Source organism: Sander lucioperca, chromosome 12 (genome assembly GCF_008315115.2).
Source record: "Sander lucioperca isolate FBNREF2018 chromosome 12, SLUC_FBN_1.2, whole genome shotgun sequence".
Lineage (NCBI taxonomy): Eukaryota > Metazoa > Chordata > Actinopteri > Perciformes > Percidae > Sander > Sander lucioperca.
The window spans coordinates 27500788-27523088 of NC_050184.1; the positions used below are offsets into that span (position 1 = coordinate 27500788).

The 22301-nt window shown below is 41.0% G+C and overlaps 1 protein-coding gene across 6 annotated transcripts in view; it reads right to left on the reverse strand.

Annotated features, from left to right (window-relative positions):
* Window positions 1-17281, reverse strand: part of LOC116062213 (serine/threonine-protein kinase WNK2-like) — a 54904-nt gene extending 37623 nt beyond the window's left edge. For 2 of the 6 annotated variants that reach the window (XM_036008301.1, XM_031316855.2), the window contains exons 1-2: window positions 16639-17270; window positions 15438-16259 (exon numbers count right to left, since the gene is read on the reverse strand). In XM_036008301.1, coding sequence (XP_035864194.1) covers window positions 15438-16085 — 648 coding nt within the window. In that variant the 5' untranslated portion in view covers window positions 16086-16259; window positions 16639-17270. Of the gene's footprint in view, window positions 1-15437; window positions 16260-16638 lie in introns of all 6 variants that reach the window. The other 4 variants (XM_031316846.2, XM_031316845.2, XM_031316847.2 and 1 more) reach the window with 4 other exon arrangements.
* Window positions 17282-22301: the final 5020 nt, after the last annotated feature.

The window sequence follows — 22301 nt, forward strand, 5'->3', positions numbered from 1 at the left end:
TGTTTTTTTTTAGCAGTTTTCAGATTACATTATGTGCTTACATAATTGCAAAAGGGTTCTCCAATGTTTTCTCAGTTAGCCTTTTTTTTTTTTTTAAAGATAATTTTTTGGGCATTTTAGGCCTTTAATTGACAGGACAGCTGAAGACATGAAAGGGGAGAGAGAGGGGGGAATGACCTGCAGCAAAGGGCCGCAGGTCGGAGTCGAACCCGGGCCCGCTGCGTCGAGGAGTAAACCTCTATATGTGGGCGCCCGCTCTACCAACTGAGCTATCTGGGTGCCCTCTCAGTTAGCCTTTTAAAATGATATCAGATTAGTAAACAGAATGTACCTTTGGAACATTGAATGAATGGTTGCTGATAATGGGCTATGTAGATATTGCATTAAAGATCAGCCACTTCTTTCTACAACAGTCGAGAACCCCTTTGCAATTATGTAAGCACATAATGTAATCTGAAAACTGCTGCCCTGATTAAAAAAACAATGCTACTGATCTCAGCTGGTATTCTGTCTATAATGGACAGTGTTGGGAACGTTACTTTAAAAAAGTAGTTAGTTATAGTTACTCACTACTTGTTCCAAAAAGTAACTGAGTTAGTAACTGAATTACTCTATAATAAAAGTAACTCGTTACCAGGGAAAGTAACTATTTGCGTTACTGTTAAAAAAAAAAAGTTCCTATATGTCAAAGAATTTGGATTTTTTTGGGCAGTTTTTTTGTTGTGAGGCAGAAAGATCTAGCTTTTGCTGCTTGGAGGACTTTGCTCCGAGTCCTTCTTCGCTAGTGGATGGCGAGCTATCATCTGTGGTGGAGGTATCGCTGTTTTCAGCCACTAGCTTTGTAGATGCGTGTGTCGTTGTGAGATGCTTCATTAAATTAGAGTTGCTTACAACAGATGTCGACAAAGTCTTTGCTCCTGGACATAATGTACACATTACATGCACGTTCTTGCCTTTGACCACAATAAATTTGAAGTAGTGCTTATATCTCCACCTTGAAAATGCCAACTCTTCATCGGATTGCTCCTGACTCGCCATCTCTGCTGCTTCATCGAATCTCTGTTTAGCTGTTGTGTGTGTGTGGCGCGTGTGCTGGCATGTGTGTAAAAACCCTGGCTCTGATTGGCTACCATGAAACATGACTCCGCCTTAGCCAATCACAGTCACTCACTAGCTGTGAGCCAGGGGTGCGTTCGGATTACACAGTTTATTCAATCAATGCATAGTAACGCACCGCATTTAACGTCCAGTAACGTTAACGGCATTGTAACGACGGGAAAAGTAATTAACTTACTTAGTAACTAGTTACTTTCATAATTTGTAACTAAATAACTAATTTAGTTACTTTTTGGAAGAAGTAACTAGTAACTGTAACTAATTACCTTTTAAAAGTAACTTGCCCAACACTGTGTATGTATATGTGTATATGTGTGTGTGTATATTATATATATATATATTTTTATTTATTTATTTATTTTTTAAATAAGTCAACGAGGGCTGCAACTAATGAAACTATAGATACATCTGTCCATTATTTCTTGATTAATCAATTAATCATTTAGCCTATAAAAAGTCAGAAGATTTAATTGACCTTAAGGGGAAAATCTGAGGGATTATTTCACACAGCAAATACCCCATATCCAAGTGTGATTACTGCTCAGGTCGTCATCTACTACTGACTAAATTCATCACAAGAGAAGATGCCCCCCCCCCCAGTCCAAAATTCCAAATGTTTCTTACCTCAGCTAAAACAACATTCTGGGGAAATCTTGGTGTTTCGATCAAATTTACAGCCAACCTGTTACCAACCTGCAATTTCCACTGGATGCGGAACGTCTGCGGAACGTTTGCGGAACGTCGACGGAGTCATTAGGTTTCCATTAAAGTCAATGTGTGTATTTCCACTGACAGCGGAACGTCTGCGTCCCTACTCCGTCCCAGCTCCGGCGGTCCGCAACCCTCCGGATCAGATACGCAGAGCTTCTATTTTTGCCGGAAGCCGGAGAGCTCCGCAGCAATTCAGCACACGGCAGATAGTGCGGGACAGGAAGTCGAGCACAGAAACAAAATAAAAATCTGGTTTATTTTCAAAGTAAAATACGCCGTGCTCACGGCGGATCATATTTCCCTGCACTACACCTTGAAAACACAGCACAGAGTTGTTTCCCCTCTACTCCTCTGGATGGAAACAAACTGTTGTTGGTTTTATGGTTCTATTCTACGTGAATTCGCGAGATCTCGTGGGTCCTCGTGACTACAGCTGTCAGTCATGGCCGCAGCCGTGCCGCAACAAATCCGGACCTAGTGGGTATTGACGGACGGCGGAGCACGCAGCCGTTTCGCAGCAGAGCCGGTCTGCAGACGTTCCGCATCCAGTGGAAATTGCCGGTTAACCTCCCGGTTAACATTCACTGAGATTCAAAGTACCCTAATTTACACTGGTCTTCCTGATACTCCTCTTCAGTAGTACTGAAACTATTTGAACTTTATCCTTTATTGTGATCCTACAGTCAAGCAGCAAAGATCAAAATAGGCCATGTTTTCTTAACTTTTTCATTTCAAATGAACAAGACTTCATAGTGGACAGGAAAATGTGAGGCACAACAGCTGGGGGAGACGTCTTCAACACACACCTCCTGCATAGACACCAAACATCCATGCCAACTACAGCGCATGTTCTGCGCCTGCGTAAGAGGAAATAACTCTTCATGCCAGCAGGCGGCGGTAATCTAGTCATCATTCAAAAAGGGAAACCGAATACAAACGTTGCTATGATTCCTACAACTAAACAGCCTTTGCCCGAAACAGAAGCAGCCAGGCCCCCAGGAAGCGTGTCAGGCTTTGAAGATAATTGAACATAGCGGCCAAAGGTGGAATTGCAATGTCATGTGATGCCCTCTGGCACAAAAAGACTTTTTCCCATAGACTTACATGGCTAAAGAGATGAATTGTTTTTAGCGTCACAACCCTGTGAAATGACTCTTTACTGTCAGAACTTGATCCATTCAGTCTGACATTTGGAAAGTCTAGAAGAGCCGCACGATTAAATCATTTAATCCCCATTCAAGTAAGCGGAGCGCTAAACCGTAAATAGCCGGCTCGGCCACTTACACAACAACTGCTAGTCAGCTAATGTTAGCTTGTGAATTCCACCCAAGAAACTTTCATGCAAAAATGGTTACATTTGGAGAGAGCAATGCGCTTTCCTACGATGTGACAAAAGCGTGTGAATGAAACATTAAGTTGTTACATTTTACTAATCGGTCGACTGTCTGTATAAGAGGGCTGGGTGATAGGGAAAAAAAATCAGGTATCACAATATTCTTGACCAAATACCTCAATATTGATATTGCGGCGATATTCTAGGGTTGACAATTGGTGCTTTAACAAAATATCTTCACACTTAGATTTTAGATAAATAATCATCAGTAATGTGGACATAATGTCTAAGAGGGGAAAGGGCAAATAATAGAATAGCTAGAACAGTCTGGTAAGTTCAGAAAAGTACATCACTTAAATGTAATGCAGCCTTTAAAACCAGTAAAAGACAACACTTATGTCATATCACGATATTACGATATCCAAAATCTAAGACGATATCTAGTCTCATAACGATAGATATAATATCGATATATTGCCCAGCCCTACTGTATATTAAGTTATTACTTTCATTAATTTTGTAATGTGTAGGCATGTAGATCTTTTAAAAGACATGTTTATGTTGAAATAAATACCTACACAAGTAGTTATGCATCTCGTATGTTTGCCATCTTATTGACATAATGTGCCGAAATAGATATTCCAATCGTTCAAACCTGTGTTGTTTTTTTTTAGAAGAAACATTTGAACATAATTTTTGGCCAGTTTTGTATTGGATTAATCCGATGAGATTAGGATGAAACATATGAAGAGCCTTCTGTGTGCACTCAGTCATTTGTTTTCCTTCCTCACTACTGTTTTTCTTCTCGTGTACTAATTCGCTTAAGCTCAATAGCCAATCAGATGGCTTCCTCACGCTGAGGTCAATTCAACATGTTGAATCGGATGAAAAAAGGCAGACGAGGGCCGACTAATGGCGACGGTGCATGACACACCGCAAAAACTAGGGCGCTCACCGTCGGTCAAAGTTGGGCTGACGATCTCTTTGGTGTGTCAGGGCCGTAATGCTAACACACTATACGCAGACCCACTGTAAAAACCATAGAGTAGTTAATACAGCTAGCTATGAATAGCTGTGGTGCTATGACACTCAGGGTGCTCAATGCCCATGTAAATGACTAAAGCCTAAAAGAAGCCAGCGTGGGCTGGTGCAAGCCAGAAACTGAGAATGGGGAGGGTGGGCAGTCTTGCACATGTGCCCCTTTTCTTACACCACTGATGATGAGGGTTGGAGCTGAGACAAGGCAGAGTGGTGTGCTGGGTAGAGATGTCCTGAGCTGATCTTTGCAGCCTGGCCAACCCCCCTCTCTCGACCATTTCATCAGCCGCTGCAGTCTGGGGGCACAGAGCCAGGGAGACAGCCTTGATTCAGCATATTACCCTGACCGAGACTAAACACCACACAGGCAAGCAAGAGCCTTTCCTGCATAGATAATTTAAAAGCAGCCTTTTTCTTAATGTAAGAGGTATATTTACCAAAACGTGTCCAGGTCAACAATAACAAAACCAATTTGAAGAATGCTGTGTTAAACGCATCACTGCAAACTGCAACTACTACTCCAGGGTTGCCGTAGATAAAAAGACAGCATAGCAGCAGAATATGCTATCTTAACAGCACTAACCAATAAAATCATAACTCACATTTCTAAGAAGGTGCTGTATATTTTGTCAAGTTTGACCGTAGAATATAGGACAACTGCTGCAGGTGTCAAACTGGTTATCCTGTTACACCACCAACGTATTTTTTTTTTAACATACCCATCTGATTCTTTCTTGGAGTTCTAGACTTACTTAGTCTGTGCATATAGGCTACAAGTTGTACAGCCACCTGTCATATATAAACAAAACAGCCAATGATCATTTTCTCTCTCATTTCTTCTAATATTTTGCCCATGGTGAAGTGAACAAAATATCATAAACACTTTTTAGTACAAGTCAACCCAGTGCAACATAACCAAATAGTTTGAATTAGCAACTCTCTGACGCAGGTGAATATGATAAGACCCCAGCAAACCCCTTTATGGATGCATGACAGGTACAAAATGTAAATATTACTAAAGCTAAACAGAAAAAACTCAGAGCAAAACTATATTCATCTACCAAACAGTCCTTGAAAATAAGAGGCTATATAAAATGAGCTGTCAAAATAAATGTTAACAGTTTACAGACTTAAGACGCAAGTGCTACTGTGTGGCCATTTTTTTTTACTCATTATTACGTAAATAGCTTAGTGATACAGAGGTCAACAAGAATGTGTATTGAAAGTAACCCTTGTCATACCACAGAGCCTACACTAAGCAGGAGGCCTAACAGGATACAAAGGTGCTCCAGATTCGTTCATACAAATAACCTTCTTAAATTCCATAAGGGATTACTCATCCTAATGAGATGTTGTAACACTTTCTATTGTTGGGGGAGGGACGAGGGAGGTTAAAAAGCCATTTAGTTAAATCTTCGTCAGTTCAAGGTTAGACTGCAGGAGTGTATGTGTGCTAAAGGTGTTTCTCTGGAGGTTGCTCATTGAATCCTGGTATGATCAATGAAGACAAAACTATAACAACCAGTCAGATGTGCAGACACAGCAAGCACATTTATCGTGGGTTTTGGACAGGTTGGACTCAGTTTCAGAGAAAAACCATTTTCTGGCATTTTATAGACCAAACAATTAATCAAGAAAATAATTGGCGAATAATTAGTCACAGATATAATCCTTAGTCGCAGTCCAACTGTAATGTAATGTGGCAAGGAGAAAAGTCTCAATTATAAAAACTCATGCCAAAGTATTGGCAAAAGAGGTACATTAAGCCCAAATAGATCCTTACCATAACTGAATGAAAAACAGAACTGACAATACTACAAACTGTGGTCTTAAAAGAGACAAAACATCTGAGAGGCATTATGAGCTTCAACAAATGGATACTAGGCTACTGCAATGTACTGGAAGGTGTTTCTTTAATTTTGTCCACCTCTGTTTATTGAAGCTCTTTCTGCCAAGCATATCAAACTTACATAAGCATTCGGAATGATGCAGATTTTCTTACAAATAGTTATAACTTTCTCAATAAGCAAAACATTGCTGGTGGGATGTAAAACTAAATGAGGTGAGCTTGCCTCATTTGTCAACACTAACTCTTGAACTACAGGTGGTATGTGTGCATGCGTGGGTCCCACTGGCCTTTGCTAAACAAAGATATACAAAAATTGATTGAACAAAGCATGAATTTGTTTAAGATGTAAAGTACGCTGATTATGGAACATTTATTCCCTGGCATCCTTCCTCTTAAGACAATGTGTGACTCAGGCCAGGTCATACTTTTTCTCTAAGCCCTTAAAAATTTTAAACTGACAACATGAAACTGAAAAGTATGCTTTTTAAAATAATGAATACTTTTTCCAACAAGTCTGTTGGAGCTTTACTAAAAGCCACATTTCTGTGGCTCTAACAGGCTTGTACTTCTCTCTTCAGTAGGCTGAGTGACACGGGAGCTCAGGCATGCCTGAAGATGAGGCCACTGATCGGGCACCGTTAGCTACAGCCACTGGGTCTGGCTGCCCTTGCATCCCTGTGACTCTTAATGCCAAATGGGCTGTGTCTACCAATGACCTACTAGAGTATCTCCAACTTTGTTTTCCTTTTGCCATCTGAGCAGTCAAGAAGGGGTTGTTGTTGTTGTTGTTGTTGTTGTTAGCACTATGCATGTTAATCCAAAGAGACAGCCATAAACTATGCTCAGAAATACATTACTATCCTTATAACATGGCTCAATCTAATCTACCATTACAGCAAAATCCAGTGTTTGTAACCAAGATATTGACATAATGACTCATGGTGTCATTTTCTGGATCTGTTTGGTTAAAAAATACCCAAATCTCCAGCAAACACTCAAGAGACAGGTAGCTTCATAGTCTGCGATAGTATCATTGCCAGTTCTGCATTCACAAGCTGAGAACAAGATTTAATCTACAGAGCAACACGCTCACTGCCAAATACCACAGATAGTTCTGTACATAGTCAGAAGTAAACTCTGTGTCTGTGTGTGCGCACACAGCATTCAACACTGAAATAAAAATTCTTTACACAGAGCCACAATTGGCAGAAACTGTAAGTTTCCAAAGTTTAACAAATAAATTCCAGTGAGCAACGATAAAAAGAGACAAGGCAAACAAAAACAGTGTTTTTTCTCGACAAGGAAAAACTCACAACAGGCATCTTTCTCTCAGATTAACATCCTTGTCTGAGCCAGGGCCATCTGTGTTATGCCAGTAGCCTGGCACAGAAACAAAGATGTGGGGGAGATGGGAATGGGAGGAAAGGGGGCAGGGGGTTAAGAGAGAGTGAGGTGGGAGGAAGAGAGACAGAAAGAATAAACACAGAACCAGATTAAAATGTCTAGGCAAAAAAAAAAGCCATGTGACCACTGAAAGGAGGGAAAACAGTGGAAAATCACAGAGTCATGTCTCTTTCCCTATGTCTTCCACCACAGTTCACTGAGCTAGGTGCTGGTATCCTCTACATGCAACACTGAAGAGTAATCATGCATAACACAGGCAGGCATACATTCTTCACTATTTTGGGTGCAATCTTAAGACTAGTTGATACTTGTACTATGTTGTTGAATATGATCAAGAAGATCTGGTGGGATTGTGGGCAGCGTGGCTCAGACCACCTTTCTTCAAAAGTGACTCCTTGCATGACGCACAACAACATTAAGCATGCTGGTAAATCCCACTGGACCTACAAACTCTAAATTTCACTTTAAGAAAGTCAATAAAACATTTAATTTGCCACACTAAGATAAAGAGTCCGCTGGCCAAGCTTAGTACACTTACTCAGATTAAGGATATGTTCAGTGCACACCATCACACAATGACGCAACGCTAGACCTTGTCCAAAAGCCTCAACACTACAGCCTGATCTCATGAAGTGGTGTATGTATGACACGCCAATTCGGCTTGATAACAATTGGCGTGTCATGGGTCAAACACAGGACTTTCACCTGGGATCGTGTCCCGCGTGTGGCGTTTCCTTAAAGCCAACCCCGCTGTTCTTTTCCTAAACCCAACCCCGTTCTTATTTATTTTATTTACTTATTTATTCATTTATTTTACGAGGAATACCTCTTGAGATGTGTCATCTCACTTTCGAGAGGGTCCTCGGTAGGACTGGACAGTACAAAGGACAAGACATTACAGTACAACATACACATTCACTCACATACTAACTTCCCCCACCCCACACCCCTGCCCAGACATCAGAATGATCATTACAAAATATATATAGAGAGTAATTAAGAACAAACAAAAGCGAGAAATACCGGAAAACTGAAAAAAAAGAAGAAAATAAGAAAAAATTAAAAATCATATAACCAAAAAGACAATTAACAATTACACCAGAAGGCAATCAATCTTTATGGAAAGCATTTACAACAATTGCTTGTTTGCAAATAAATAAACAAAAGATGTCTTGAAGGATCTCAAGGATGTGATTAATCTTAGTGACCCAGGCAAGCTATTCCAATCGAAGGGAGCTTTAAATTTAAATGAACACCTGCCACTTTCTTTGAAAATGCGAGGCACATTAAAGGATAAGGTCTTCTTTTCCTAAACTCAACCGTCGCTTTCTGTGTGTGCCGTGTATGTTTACGCCCGCTGTATACAGCGTAGACATACACGCGGATAGCTCAAAATGCGTACAGATAACACGCCACTTGGCTTAAAGGGGTGATAGAATGATTATATAGGGTATTTCACACTGTTCCTTAAGGTCTCCTAATAGGGTACGTAACATTGGTTGGGCTGAAAATGTCCCAGGTGGTATTCTTTTGGTCCTTATGCATCCCTGTGGAATGTCTCTATTTGGAACAAGAGCTTTAATATGGTATGCTCATGAATATTTAGATGATCTGCGCGCTGATTGGTTGAGGAACCACATACACATACATTGGAAACGAGGCAGCAGGTCTCATATTTCAGACACTGCAACATTATACATTGTTTGTCTATTTCGTTATTAAATTCACTTCTAAGACTTTTTTATGCGAGAAATCAACTATATAAAGCTCAAATATGGGCCGTTTTACGAAAATTGATGGCTAATTGCAAATTTGGTAAGACGTGTTTGACTTCAGGAGCTCCAGACAGTCTGACGAGAAGCCTGCTGGGCTCCATACCCAGGGGAAAGTCACCGTTTATGGGTTACTGGACTACCGGGGCTTGGGGCTCCGCGGAGCTGCCGGCATAACTATCGTATATTTACAGTTTGAATTTCGTCACGGCATGTATATCACAGCTACCCTAAGGTCTTACAAAGCTTAGCTAACACTTTTGTCCGATTTCAATTTAATGCATTTTTGTGAATTTTAGATGTCTTGTTAGGAGGAGGCAAGCTAGCTCTCATTGATTGAGCTCCATCCAGCTCATTCGCAGACAAGAGGCGTTTATTTCCCCGATCGTTTGTTTAAATAACTCAACACACATATCCATTATAAGATTAACTGGAACCTGTGGTGGATTGCAGGCGTAACAAGCTCGCTGACCACGCTCTCACTCACACACACACCGGCCATTTAGCAGGAAGAGGGGAGCTGCAGGCCTTGGAGCTCTGTAAGGGTAGCGGCGTATGGTAGTCCAGTAACCCAGAAACGGTGACTTTGCGCGGGCATGGAGCACCGCGGGCTGCCGGCCGTGACGGAGCTCCATCTAGCTCACAGCCGGCCGAAGGAGGACAGGCCGGGCGGCGAGGCAGTAACCCAGGCAGCACCGGCCACTGAATTCCGACTCACAGTCGGACAAAATTTGCAATTAGCCATCAATTTTTGTAAAACGGCACATATTTGACCTCTACATAGTTGATTTCTCGCATAAAAAAAGTATTATTTTGTGGTAAAATAGCAGACGAACAATGTATACAATTTCTGAGATCTGCGCGACCCATTCAGAAGACTGAATCTGATCTCAGATCAGTGGTGTAGCCTATGCAAATGTTGGGGCGTGACAAAGATAGAGACTAGAGCCAAATAAGGTAGGAGTTGAGGAGTTGACGTCAACTTTTAGCTTTGTTGAGATTTACCCGCTTTCAGAGGCAGTTTCAAATTGTGAGAGTTGTAGAGGAAAGCGGTGTCAATGGTATTTTGAGGTTCTATGATTGTCCTAGTTACCCACCAAACTGTCGTTATTCAACTATGACAAGGTAAAAATCGGTTTTGCAGTCCATCACCCCTTTAAGAAAGTCGGCATGTATGTTTACGCGTCATGAGTCAAGTCATGATACCACGTTGCACATTAAAAGGCACTCTGATTGTGGCTTTGTGTAGTACAGCAGCTTAAACATACTGAAATATCCCAAATGACAAGCTGAAACATTTAGTTGATTAATCAATTGTTGGCAAATTGTTAAGCAAAAACACCCAAATTCCCTGGCTCTAGCTTCTCAAATGGGAATATTTGCTGGTTTTCTTGGTCAGATAGGATCAACTCACTGGAAGGTCAATTTTATAAAGGCAGGATTAATCGACATGAGATCACAAGCAGTTCTGATCAACTAAGGAAGGCACCATATGAGACCTTATTGACTCAGGCATACAAAGTCTCAATTAATGGTTCTGATCCACTCAGTAAGCTAATGAACCAAAGAGTACTCTGAAGAAACACATTGATCGGGTCAGCATAGTATGTTGTTTATCCAACTGTTTTATGGAAGACTGTGAGCTCAAAAACTACAATATATAAAAGAGCAACAACAGCCGCTTTCCGACCGGAGGGATTTTTGCAGTTCCTAGAACATAAAATTCCTAGAACCCTTTTTTTCTCGTGTTCCGACTAGACCAATTTGGGGATTTTTAAGTCCCTCTGGCCGCAGTTCCTGTAACTCTTTCAGCTCCTACTTCAGGGCAGGGTCTTTTCTCTTTTCCCTTTTCAGCATATGAACCTAGGTTGGGTTTCTGGTACAGACAGACCAACAACGGGACAATTTTAACAATTTTCACCATCTTATTCATCACTAATTTCACTTCTGACAACGTTTTAGGCAAGAAATGAAGTGTTTAGATGTCGAATATAGGCAGTCTTGCAAAAATTGATGCTGAATTGACAATTTGCTTCAAAGTTTTCGGAGTTGAGAAGCTCCATGAAATGAGGCGACAGCCCGCAGGCGCCTGCCCCAGCCGCTAGCTCGTCGCTCGGTCATAACTGGCTCGGAGACCCCGAGGTAAGCTGGAGGTCTCTCAGACCGCTCTCGTAAATCAGAGGCTTTTATTTCGCCTTGGACGGTTCATTTGTTTAAATATCACAATGCTATGTACATTAGATTTAGTATTTAGTTCATTCTTTTTTTGGTGCATTTGTTTTCTGATTTTAACGCTATTAAAGACCGTTGCCGTGCTTGCATCACTCCCTCCTACCAGTCCCCCTCCTACCAGTCCCTATGGCCACTTGGCCAGTGCGAATGCAATTGGAAAAAACGTTTTTGGGGGAAGAGTAGTTAGTAGAACTGCTTAGAAGTGGACTTTTCCTATAACTACGTTCCTGTAACTACTTGGTCGGAAAGCGGCTTATATGAGAACATGATTGTGAGAAAGGACCATTTGTATTGTGATTACCATCTGTTATTGACTGTCCACTAGAGGGAACTTTATTGTGTCACTAGGGGAGAATAAAATAAAGTAAACTGCTTCCTGTTCCACATCCTATCATCCGCTGAGTCCATTTGCAACTCAGTGTTATCAAGTTGAGGTCTGGTTTTGCTCACCGCTACTATCAGTCTGCATGACATCATCACCCAAATGAAGTCATCGTACCTCTCATCGCAACTATATCTTTACTCATTCCTAGTTATCTTTAAAGTATTTTCCAGTGATAAGGTGTGTCGTACAAAACAGGTTTAGTTCTTTCAATGCATTCTTTAGTCAATCAGGTTACTGATGCAGCATGTTTTCAGTACCTTAGGAGAATTAGTATTCATTGATGCCACAGGACCGCCACACGGTTCCCAGCATGCTACAGCGCACTTGAGCTGCTTCCTGTCTGCCTACCTCCTGTTGCACAGAGGGAGGGAGGCAAGGAGTAGCACAGCTCATAACACACAGACACACTGCTGGGACAGAGCACACACAAGCATCTCCTGCACTGTCCACTCCAATAACTGCTCAGTGTCATTACATCATCAGCTGGGCAAATGACTAGAGCAAAATATAAAGGATGGTTGAGCATAGGGGTGCAAGATATATCGACTCAATATCAATATTGCAATATATTGAAAGTGTCACAATAAGTATGCAATATTTTGTGTAGCACTGCGTCCCGTCCGTTGGCTGTGTGGCTTAGTTGCGTTCAATTTAGAGCCCGCTTGAAACGCTATGATGATCATGTTTCATTGGCCAGTTACCGTGCCACTTGCACGTTAGTGCACAGGTCCACTACGTGACAAACCCTATGTAGCGTACCACGTGTGTGCATATTTCAAGAGAGTGACAGGGTAAGTGAAGAAATAGATAGAGACAACAAAACGGAACGAATCAGAGAAGCGAAAGAAAAGTTGTGTCCTGTTCTCTTTATATATTTTATACTGTCCAACCAGTAAAACATGTCCTGTTCTATAGACATGGTCCTTATTTATTTATTCATGTTGTACCAGTCCAATATGACCGTCAGTTGAAATTAACCTTGTGTTATAAGAAAACTTGTTTAATTTGTTATCTATTTCGATGTGTTTTCCCGTAACTTTTGTAATTTTACATATGTTTAAAAATATTGAAATTAATATTGACTTGTGCACTGCCCGTTGAAAACGTGCCTGTTTGGAACGGGCCGATTGCTTGGTCTGTGGTATTGCTGCTTGTAGAATTCTTCAAAACCAAATGCCAAAATTACTTACAGAAGGACCCCAAACCACAATGCAACTCCACTGTAGAGCCTACTACTGACTTACAGTGTAGGCTATGTCTACATCAGAGGAAGACATTGTAATACTATATTTACCTGATAGAGACGCTGCAGATTCAGAATGTAACACAAAATATCACAATGACAATGTAGAGTAATCAGACATTAGCGTCATGGACTCATGGCAGTGCGCTACCCACCTGACCCAATGAGAGCTAATCAGCACATATGTGCATTCATCAACCACCAGAACCGGACCGTTTGTGTGTACACACGCAGAGAGAGAGAGAGAGAGAGAGAGAGAGAGAGAGAGAGAGAGAGATTGTGTCGTTAGATCATTAACGTAGTGCTACTTGAGCTACCTGAGGTGTATGTCACATTTTAGCTGCCAAAGCTCCGCTGCTCTCTCTGTCTCTGGTCCAATGATGGGCTTCTTTTACCGACGATATCTTTTGCATTTCTTATCCAAACAACGTCAAACTTGGCACTGCACTTACTCGTGCCCATAGCAAGACACCAATCACCTAAACTTTCATCAAGTTTGAAATCCATCGGACTAACGGTTCGAGAGATATGCGCTTAACACCCACACAGACAGACGTTCCTGCAATTTATAGATAGATATCGCATTAGTCATAATCCATATCGCAATATCACATTTTGTCAATATCGTGCAACCCTAGTTGAGTGTAAACTGTTGGAAATGAATCTTTAACTACGGTATTTTAATCTGAACGTTGAAAGAATAACAAATCACAGTAGAAGTTCTCTTTCTTTGAGGGGGCCAACCATGCTTACTGTAGTCCCCCTTAAGCCTCCTGTGAGAGAGAGAGAGAGAATCTCTGCTGCAGTCTCCAAAGGACGGAAATAATTAGTTAATACCTCTGCACAGTCTAAGCTGGTGTTTTCCTGTCTGTGTAATGCAAGACAAAATAGAGGTATGGTGTAGGGTTGCACGATATTGACAAAATGTGATATTGCGACATTGATTATGAATATTGCGATAGATATTAATTTCGATATTTTTAAACATATGTAAAATTACAAAAAATACGGGAAAACGCATCAAAACAGATTCATAACAAATTAAACAAGTTTTCTTAAAACACAAGGTTTATTTCAACTGACGGTCATATTGGACTGGTACAACATGAATAGATAAATGACATGTTCTACTGGTTGTACAGTATAAAAATATATAAAGAGAAACAGGACACAACTTTTCTTTCGCTTCTCCGATTCTTTCCGTTTTGTTGTCTCCATTTCTTCACTTACCCTGTCACTCTGTCGAAATATGCACACACGTGGTACGCTACATAGGGTTTGTCACGTAGTGGACCCGTGCACTGATGTGCACCAACATATGCAAGTGGCATGGTAACTGGCCAATGAAACATGATCATTGTAGTGTTTCAAGCGTGCTCTAAATCAAACACAACTAAGCCACACAGTCAACGGACGGGACGCAGCGCTCCACAAAATATTGCATACTTACTGCGACACTTTCGATATATTGCGATATCGATATTGAGTCGATATATCTTGCACCCCTACTATGATGGTATGCGTCTTCACGTCAGCAGCTAATGCTTGTCAATCACTTTTCCTGTGTAAACCATTTAAAATGTATTGGTAACCCATTTGCAATTTAGCTGACTCCCTAATGAGGCTGACTGACAGCTCCCTGAAGACATCACCATTATACTAACGTCATGTGTGATCCTTCACAGACAAAGAGGGGAGCACAGAGAGGGGGCTTCCTGTAAAAGTCAGGCATTCCTCCACAAATATAAATCACTGATTGAAAAACAACTTGTGCATATCTTGTAGAGAAAAAGAATGTAAAGATATTTATTACTGAAATAGTCTCCCACGCCCATCTGCAAGGATAAGAATTTAAAAAAAGGGTGGTAAATGTGGCTGCTGAATACGGTGTGTCTATCCATAGTCTCTCTTTGCCACACCCTCCTCCAAAGCGCACTGAAGGAGGGTCTGGCTATTCCACATAGCATTCAGGATGGGAGAAAAACGTGCTCTGGTTTAATGGCATTTCTTTAAACCAATCAGAATCGTCATGGGCGGTGTTAAGCTCCGCACAGAGCCGCTGCAAAATAGTCGTGCGAGAGAAAACTCAGATTGGACAGATAATTTAGCTAGCTGTCTCAATAAACTCTGAGGAGCAGTCAAAAATAGTCCTCATTAATCCACCAAATGTAAAATTCCAACACAAAGAAAGCAGAAGGAAACGGAAAATACATGCATCCGGCGGAATTTCCTGCAGCACCGGAGCAATCCCGGAAGTGTAACGTCAAGGATATAGACAAGTCTATCCATAACTGACACCGGCTCTATGCTTGGGTGTCACAGGGATAGAGTGTAAATCAGTTTTAGTACTTTACCTGCAGCTCACACCAGGCAACTTCCACCCAAGTCTCAGTATCCAGGCCCTTGTAGACCGTCTTAAAGGACCCTCTCCCCAGCTCTATGTCAAATTTGAGAAATCTTCCTCCTGGAGATGTGGAGACTGCTTTCATCTCCGCCTCCTCCTCATTCTCCTCACTGGATGCCTTGATAGCAGCTTTACCACTATCATTGCATGTAAGATTTAATGCATCTCCACTTTTATCCTTCTCTTCATCGGCACTGGCACTCTCTGTTGCACTGTCTTTTTGCCCACCTTGACTTTCAGTGCTGGACCCTTCCTGTACCCCACAGCTAGTCCCTCGCGTCCTGTCCACTATTGTCCGCAGGTTTATGTTTAGGATCTTATTCCTGTTATTGCATTCAGGTGCTTCAAAGGCCTGCTCATCTGGTTCCGAGAACCACAGACTTCTCCTGATGAATCTCTGATGCACATTCCTCTGATAACTGGAGGAAGGGTGTGCACTGGGGTCACTCCCTTCTCTCACTACTGAGTCCACAAGATTGACATTTCCATCACCCATGGCCTTGTACACATTCATAGTCATTTCACACTTTGAGTTGGGTACAGATGGGTGTTTCAGTTCTTGGTGGGCCGTGGAGTTCGAATTAGCCTCCGGTTCCATGGTGATTTAAAAGTGCAGTCACTTTGGTTTCCAGGTCATTTGTGCCATGGCTAGACTTCCAAGATGTAGATTTACAGTAGAGATGAATACCTGCAGCGCCCACTCGGTGACGCAGTTTGCCAGCAAAGGCCCTTAACAAACAGTGACAGACGAGATTTCATTAGATATCAGGAGCTGCAAAAAGAAATGTTGCCAGTTAACGTTAGTGAAACAAAATCCAACAATTGTAGGGCAATGCTGCTGAAGCTATAATGTTGTATTGGGTTTATGGGTGTCAGTCATGTCGGACTTTAAGTTAACCGTTAGTTGATGTTAATAAAAGCCGGTGGATAAAAAGACAACCCCACGATTTAAAACATATCATTAGCAGAAGCAATCATCTGCCATGTGAGGGGAAAAACTAGCAAGCTGGCTCCGACGACACAAGTTAACGTTAAGTTTGGAAATTCAGAGCTAACGTTTGTTGCTACTTTACCGTCAACATTCAGATAACAATAGGTTAGCTAGTCTTCAAACATGTTATTCCATTGAACCAAAATGGGACACGACTTACCTATGTTCAAAAAGCGAAGAAAACCGACCAAAAAACCTCGGCTAGACCCACGCTAACGATACACAACACAGACAGAACTGCCAGGTCCAGTGTTAGAAAAACATCGCTAACGTTAGTCGATTGTCCATGGCAAAAGGTGGACTTTATAACGCCCTATCTGCATAGTGTCCCCATTTTCACGTACAAAAGCTACCCAAAAGACCGTAAACGAATACAGGTTCACTCTTTACTAAGTGACCATATACCTCATATTAACGAGAAAAAACGACGAATATGTTGTATTTATCTCCTTTCAAGTCCTCTCATCCCTTGCTTCGGTTGCAGATAACGTGACGATGCCGAGTCTCTCCGTGGTTTCTACTGTATGCGGAGCATGTACGTTATTTAAAGACCAGTGGGCCGCTTTAAGACACGGGAAATGTTAGTTTTCCTGCCTCTCCTCGGCAATTAATTTATGCGGACAACCGTTTTCGCTTGTCATCGTCGCTCCCCATTAAGTTAGGTTAATACAACGGTGAGAAACACAAATGTGTTCCCCATTCAGCTCGCATGGTTCCACGCCCCTGGTAACGACTGGAGGGGCTGTCCAATCAAACAGCACGCTGGGACACCACAGAGATCCACTCATACTGCTGTACTGTTCACCATAACTGAGTGTATATCTCACATGAAAAGACCAACAAATACTGTGTAGAATCATGTAAGGGAATGACAAAGCGGTAAAATGATTATTCCAAGCAAAAGCCTATTATCGTGTGAAAAAATTCTTTCACGCCCTTCGCCAACTCAATCATCCATCATGTGTCCCTGTCTCAGAGCTCAACAGCCTTCTGTACAACACAATTTTCTAAGAACAAAATAGTGTAGAAAATAGAATAGAATAACTGCATGTAGGCTACATCTGCTAATCTGTCAACTAGACTGTGCTTGCAGTTCCGGTCTCCTCTTCCCCAACAACAGGACACTTTTCAGCTCAATATCTCAGAGCTGCATTCTGCAGCTGAGTTGCAGTAGCCTACCACACGCATGGGAAAATGATGAGCAGCAGCAACAGGGGAAGTGGGTCTGATGTAAGACATTTGGAAACAAAATGTTAATTAAGGGAAACAGGTAACCCCTGCGTTGTGCCATACTGTGCTGTATATGTGATAACCGATTTTTGAGGTATAATTGATTGATATGATAAGTTGTATGTTGCACAAATTACAATTGCAAGAAATGAGAGCCTGGATGCAATGTTTCTCTGTCCACCAAAGGTATTTTTTTTAATTCTTGCTTTCTTGCTAACAACTGCATCCAAATCCAACTAGGGAAATCCAACAAGTACCAAACAAGTGCTTAAAGATGGACCTGGAAAATTGATTGGAATTCAATGCAGCAGTCTTGGCAGCAATTTTACATTTTTTAATTTTTGTTTGGGATTTTGTCAAATAGATGTTAATTTTCCTTTGTGGGCATTTTCAAAGCCATAGTTTGTGGCGTTGTTGCATTTTTATGTAAGGTGGTCATGTTAAAGTATCCACCCCCTGTAGTTTCAGCATCCCCCCCCCTTCTTATATCAGCCTACATGTCATCTATATGGGGGGTGTCTAAACTTTGCAGAACAAAAATGATGATGTCCACACAGAAATAAGTCAATAAAAAAACCAGAGATCTTCATGTCTGTTTCAGGCATGCAGGGTCAGATGACAGTATGGTTCAGTTGAGGAGTGGAGCATTGTTGGCACCTAAGTGACTTTATAAATAATGAATCCGCTCCTTTGTTTCCACTTCACTGGCCAAACACACAAACACATGCACACACAGTTTTACTTTTACATAATGTCATCCGACTTCATGCCATAACAAGGAGTGTTTATTGTGTTTTATGTGGCGATTGGATTTGCCATTGACAAGTAATTACAATATATGATAGTTCAGATGCAGTTTTACAGGGCAAGGAAACGGGCATCACTATGTTATCTCCATAGTCACTGTCTTTATAGCACCATTTCATTTCAGATATATGTGTGTTTGTGTGTGTGTGTGTGTGTTTGAAGAAGAAGGGAGGAGGATGAGAGAGAGACCAGAGATACTTTCTTGTGACTGTCAGAGCTCAGCCAACAGAAGCAGAACGTAATACCCTTCCGCTCAATAAAATGAGCAATTGGTCTCATTAACAATGTGTCTCCCACCAGGGTGAGTCAATACGAATGGAATCAATCCATGCTCCTTTTATTTAGTGAAGATCTTATATGCAGACTTTCCACAGGCTTTTAATATCTGTGCCTGTGTTACACTGAAATCTAAAACCCATCAGATTCTGTGTCAGATCTCAGTTCATTGCTAGCACATTCTTGAGTATGTCTAATCAGTAGGTTTTACACTGCAACATTCTCTAGAATGAGAAAGTGTTTCAGTCTCTGAGTCCTAGCGGGATGGATCACGCTCTGAAACAACCATGTTTTCTTTGCACTGTGTAAGGCCGTAAAACTAAAAGCCCAACAGAGAATCATGGAAATTAGATTTACAGTTGGGTCGATCCTCATTTGGAGGAGGGTGGTGAGTGAGAGAGAAAGACTGCTGACAGGACATGATGGATGGAAAGCAAAGAAGTGCTGATGTATGAGAAAAAAGAAAAAAAAGTAAGGGAAACACCCATGCAGTTACAGATGTAAGTTAATTTGCTTTTTCATAGTGTTGCTATACAGCAGCAAGTTCAATTAACTAAATAATATATGCAAGGTCTCCCCATGTTTTAAGTGGTATCTTGTATTGTTGCAAAGAGCTTTCTACATGTCAGATAGAGAGTGGTACAAAGCATTAGTCATGACATATGCTCACAGTAACTGACATGCAGGTATTTAGCTTAGCGGTAATCAGTTAGTGTGAGGATGTGGGAAAAGTTTAGGATTAGGTGTGAAAGTTTATTGAGTTCATTTATTTTGCTTGGAAGCAAGCCAAAGCTTTAGTTGGCTTTTGAAACACAATGAACAACTTTTGTATGGTTCAATTAAGATTGAGGTTCGATTAGAAATCACAGCCTTCCCAGAGTCTGCAATTTCAAAGCAGGTAACCTAATGCATTGCAACTACCTATGAAGCAGACAAAAAAGACTTATGATGGGAAATCTCTCATGTGTGAAAGTGTGGTGGATAGCTGTGGATGTAAAGAAGCAGTCTTTTATTTGTTTTTAAAACACTGCATAAATTGGCACCGGTTTAAATCTCGCTTTGCCCCAATCTCTCCCTAAATTACTTCCAAGCCTTTTAGTTTTTCAGCCCAATTACTCCTCTCCATTCTACTGTTCAGGTAACATTCAACAGTGATCATGCATTTTCAATGTTTCTCCCTAGACTAAAGAACAGCTACCCACTATGAGGTTTTATTACTCAATTTACATACATGTTTAATAATAATTGTCCCTATTTTATTTGTTCTTTGTATTGTGCTTTCACATTTTATGTATACAAAATGGGCCTATATATTTTGTTATGGTACAACAGTCCAGGTTGTTTGGGAGGTATTTTTCATGTATTTATTCATCAAGTCATTCAAGTTATATAAATGTACCTGATCTTCTCAGTATAGTATATAGCACTTTGGTCAACTTTAATCATTTTAAGAGGTATTCTTTAATTAAATGACCTAACCATCTGATTTCCTTTGAACCACTTTCTCCTACGCCCACATACTGTAATATTAGTGACACCTGATCATATTCTGGAGAAAGCAGAATATGTTCAATATTATTGTATGAAGCTGCTATTCCACAGTGACACATTGAACTGAGAGCTAAAACAGATTTAAACATCTTTTCTACCTCCCTCTGTCTTCCCTCCCCTCCTCATCCTCCCCCATTTCTCTCTCCGCAGTGTGTCCCCTGAGTTTTTTTCAGACAAGAAATGCAGTGTGAATAATTCATCACAAAAATATTGAAACCTAGGACCAGTAGGCCTAGCAAGTAACTCAATGAATACCTTTTGTTTTAGATTGTTCAAAATAACAATAGAGCTGTAAAGGCTGGATGACTGACAAGCGATCTGTTTCTCAAATAGAAGAACAAAATTCAGTGCAAATATGGGTTGTTGTGGGTGTTTTTCAATGTGTTATCCAATTGTAACCTGGATCACATGCAACCTGTCTTATGTATCATGCCCCCCCCCCCCCTCTCATGACAACACAGTGTGACATACCCTGACCTATATTCACTAGCTTTATGTTTTACATCAACTCCTCTGGGGTTATTAGTTGTTATCCTATGTTCTCAGCCATGTGATATAAGTAGACAGCAGGATTAAGAATGACAAAAAGCTTGTAGGTGGCCTTTCGTTTTGGCCTTATATATAATCACAGTCACAAGGGCACTACACCGCACCACGTTGCTTTTCCGTGGACTTTAGGGAACATGTTTTGAAGTGCTGTTCAATTCCTTGTTTTGAGTCTTACCAAGAGGCATTATGGCTCAGAGAGAAAAGAATACCCATGTTTTTCAAGGTTTGCTAGATGTTGTCAGGATGTCTCTGCAGTGTTCACATGAAGCTATATGCCAAATTATAAAATCTAAAATGATAGGTATGCTGCCAGATGGGGAACTTGGCCAGTGACGTGTATTCCATGTAAAGCAATGGCTTATTAAGAGAATGAAACATTGCTTGTCACAGGATTTTAAAAAAAAATAATTATAATAACGTATCACAATAATTACAGCAAACAGTTCTTCAACCCCACACGACCACACCTTCCACAACCAGTTTGTACTTCCCCCTCATATATAAATTTAACTGTGCCAGCTGATTGTTGTAAATCTACTAACTACATTGTAATTCATCTGTAGTCTACCCTGTAGCAAATTAGAGGGTGCAGCTCTTCTTTTCTCTATCCCTGGAGCAGAAGGAAGACAGATCGTACCAGCTCAGTGGTTTGGTTAATCCCTGACAAACTATGCTCTCTGCAGCTGCAGGGGTGTGTTGTGAGAAAAATGGGAAGGCTTCAGTGTCAAGGAAGAGACTGCGAACACTGCTTATTATTTTGTGTTCGCAGAGAGTGTGCAGGTTTTGGCCTTGACACGACCAAATCCTCAGCGATGGTGCTCAGGTGTTAGCCAGGCATTGCTGAACAGTAGCTCCAAGTGAATGTTTATTCAGCATCAGTGCTCCTAAGGAAGATGTATTTACATCATTTTTAAAAGAGAGTGGTTTTTTTTTCAACAAGCAGACTGTTTATCCAGTACCACCAGTGTATGAATGTGTGTGTAAAGCGCTTTGTTTCGGTAAGGTAAAAAAAGTAGTATATAAAGCGCTACTATTTACCAGCTGGTCGCGGTACTAGTCTTTCTCTTTGTGGTGCAGAGTCCACTGGGATGGAGTAGACACACACACACACACACACACACACACACACACACACACACACAAAACCTAGCAGATGTTTTGTTACATAATCATCACCCACACAAGAATCAATATTCAACATAAAACTAAGGTTTATTTTTTTCTTTAATGCTTTTGGTTTTCACCTGTTCACTCATGGAAGGGAAGGCAGCCTAAATGACACTCCTCCATCCTAAGTCCCTGCTATATATAATATATATACAGTACAAATAAAATGTCTATATGTCTCACAATGATTAATGAAGAAAACTGCTGCTGTAAAAATATCTGTTTTGGGTTTTACTCAGTGCA